Source organism: Polyodon spathula, unplaced genomic scaffold, assembly GCF_017654505.1.
Source record: "Polyodon spathula isolate WHYD16114869_AA unplaced genomic scaffold, ASM1765450v1 scaffolds_477, whole genome shotgun sequence".
Lineage (NCBI taxonomy): Eukaryota > Metazoa > Chordata > Actinopteri > Acipenseriformes > Polyodontidae > Polyodon > Polyodon spathula.
In genome coordinates this window covers 3,696-4,929 of record NW_024471968.1, presented here as the reverse complement: position 1 = coordinate 4,929, position 1,234 = coordinate 3,696, and the positions used below count along the sequence as shown (strand labels likewise).

General features: G+C 32.3%; 1 protein-coding gene across 1 annotated transcript; it reads right to left on the bottom strand.

Annotated features, from left to right (window-relative positions):
- Positions 1-477: 477 nt before the first annotated feature.
- Positions 478-1,230, bottom strand: LOC121308163 (trace amine-associated receptor 13c-like; the record flags this gene model as incomplete). The annotated part of the gene is made up of 1 exon (XM_041240441.1): positions 478-1,230. A coding segment is annotated over one exon (753 nt), but the record flags the coding sequence as incomplete, so codon positions are not given.
- Positions 1,231-1,234: the final 4 nt, after the last annotated feature.

Below are 1,234 nucleotides of genomic sequence, written 5' to 3'. Positions count from 1 at the left end.
TTTCCTGGGTTGCACCCTGTGCTCTGACAATTAAAGAAATGCATGGTAGGATGCAAATTCTAGACAATTCTAGAAATAGGTGGACAATTCCTTTGAATTACTTTTTTCATTTAGAACACAAACGTTGAACAGAATTCTTCGAACCTTAAAAAATAAAAACATACAGTTCCAATTTAAGAATTTAAATCAGTACAAATATAACAAAATTACAGGTTAAGGTCACATTGCAGGAATACATTTCTAAAACATATCAGAATTGTTAATGCTCATACAATAAGATCATTAATTTCAGAGAAATACAATGAAATACAAAAAAGTATAAAATATGAAAACTGAAATCTTAAACCATCTAATTGTATAAGAGCCTTTTCATATATAACTTTATACAGCTTTGTTTTTTAAATGAGTTGTGTATATTACCATAAAAGTAATATTCAATATTTTCCAATATATAGATTAATAAGTAAACAAAATATATCAGTTGCTTTCTGGAAACAAATTTATGAAGGAGGAATCTGGGCTAAATATTTTGCATGTCACAACAACATATAGAGCTTTCTGAAACCAAGGATAAAATAAAGCATAAATAATTGGGTTAAAGCCAGAATTGAAATATCCCAGCCACTGCAATGCATCAACTACTACTGGGGGAGTGGAAAAGTTTATAAATGGATCCATTAGACTGTTAACAAAGTATGGTAACCAGCAAACAACAAATACACCTATTACAATAGTTAATGTCTTAGTCGCTTTTCCTTCCTTACTTCGTGATTCTTTGACTTTACTTCCTTCTATTGGCTGCATTTGGTCTTCAATTGTATTGATTACTCTTTCATGCCTTTTTGCCACAGTAAAAATCTTTATGTAAATGCCCAGCATCACAGAACATGGTAGAAAAAATGTGACAATTGTATCTAATGTACCCCATTCAGCATTAAAAACAATTATACAGTCTCCTGGACAAGGATCAAAGCCTTCCTGACCTTCAGTATTGCCTTTAAAATAAACAATTGCACAAATGTAAAGTATTCCAGCTATCCAGCTAATTGCAGCAAACAGCCATGCCACACGCATTGTTATTTTGGCAGTGTACAGCAATGGATCACACACAGCAAAATAACGATCAACAGCAATGAATATCAAGTGGAAAATAGAAATAGCTGACAAAGCCAGGTCAATATTGGAGTGAAAAAGGCAGAATATATCCCCAAAATACCAACAGGTTTCAATAGAC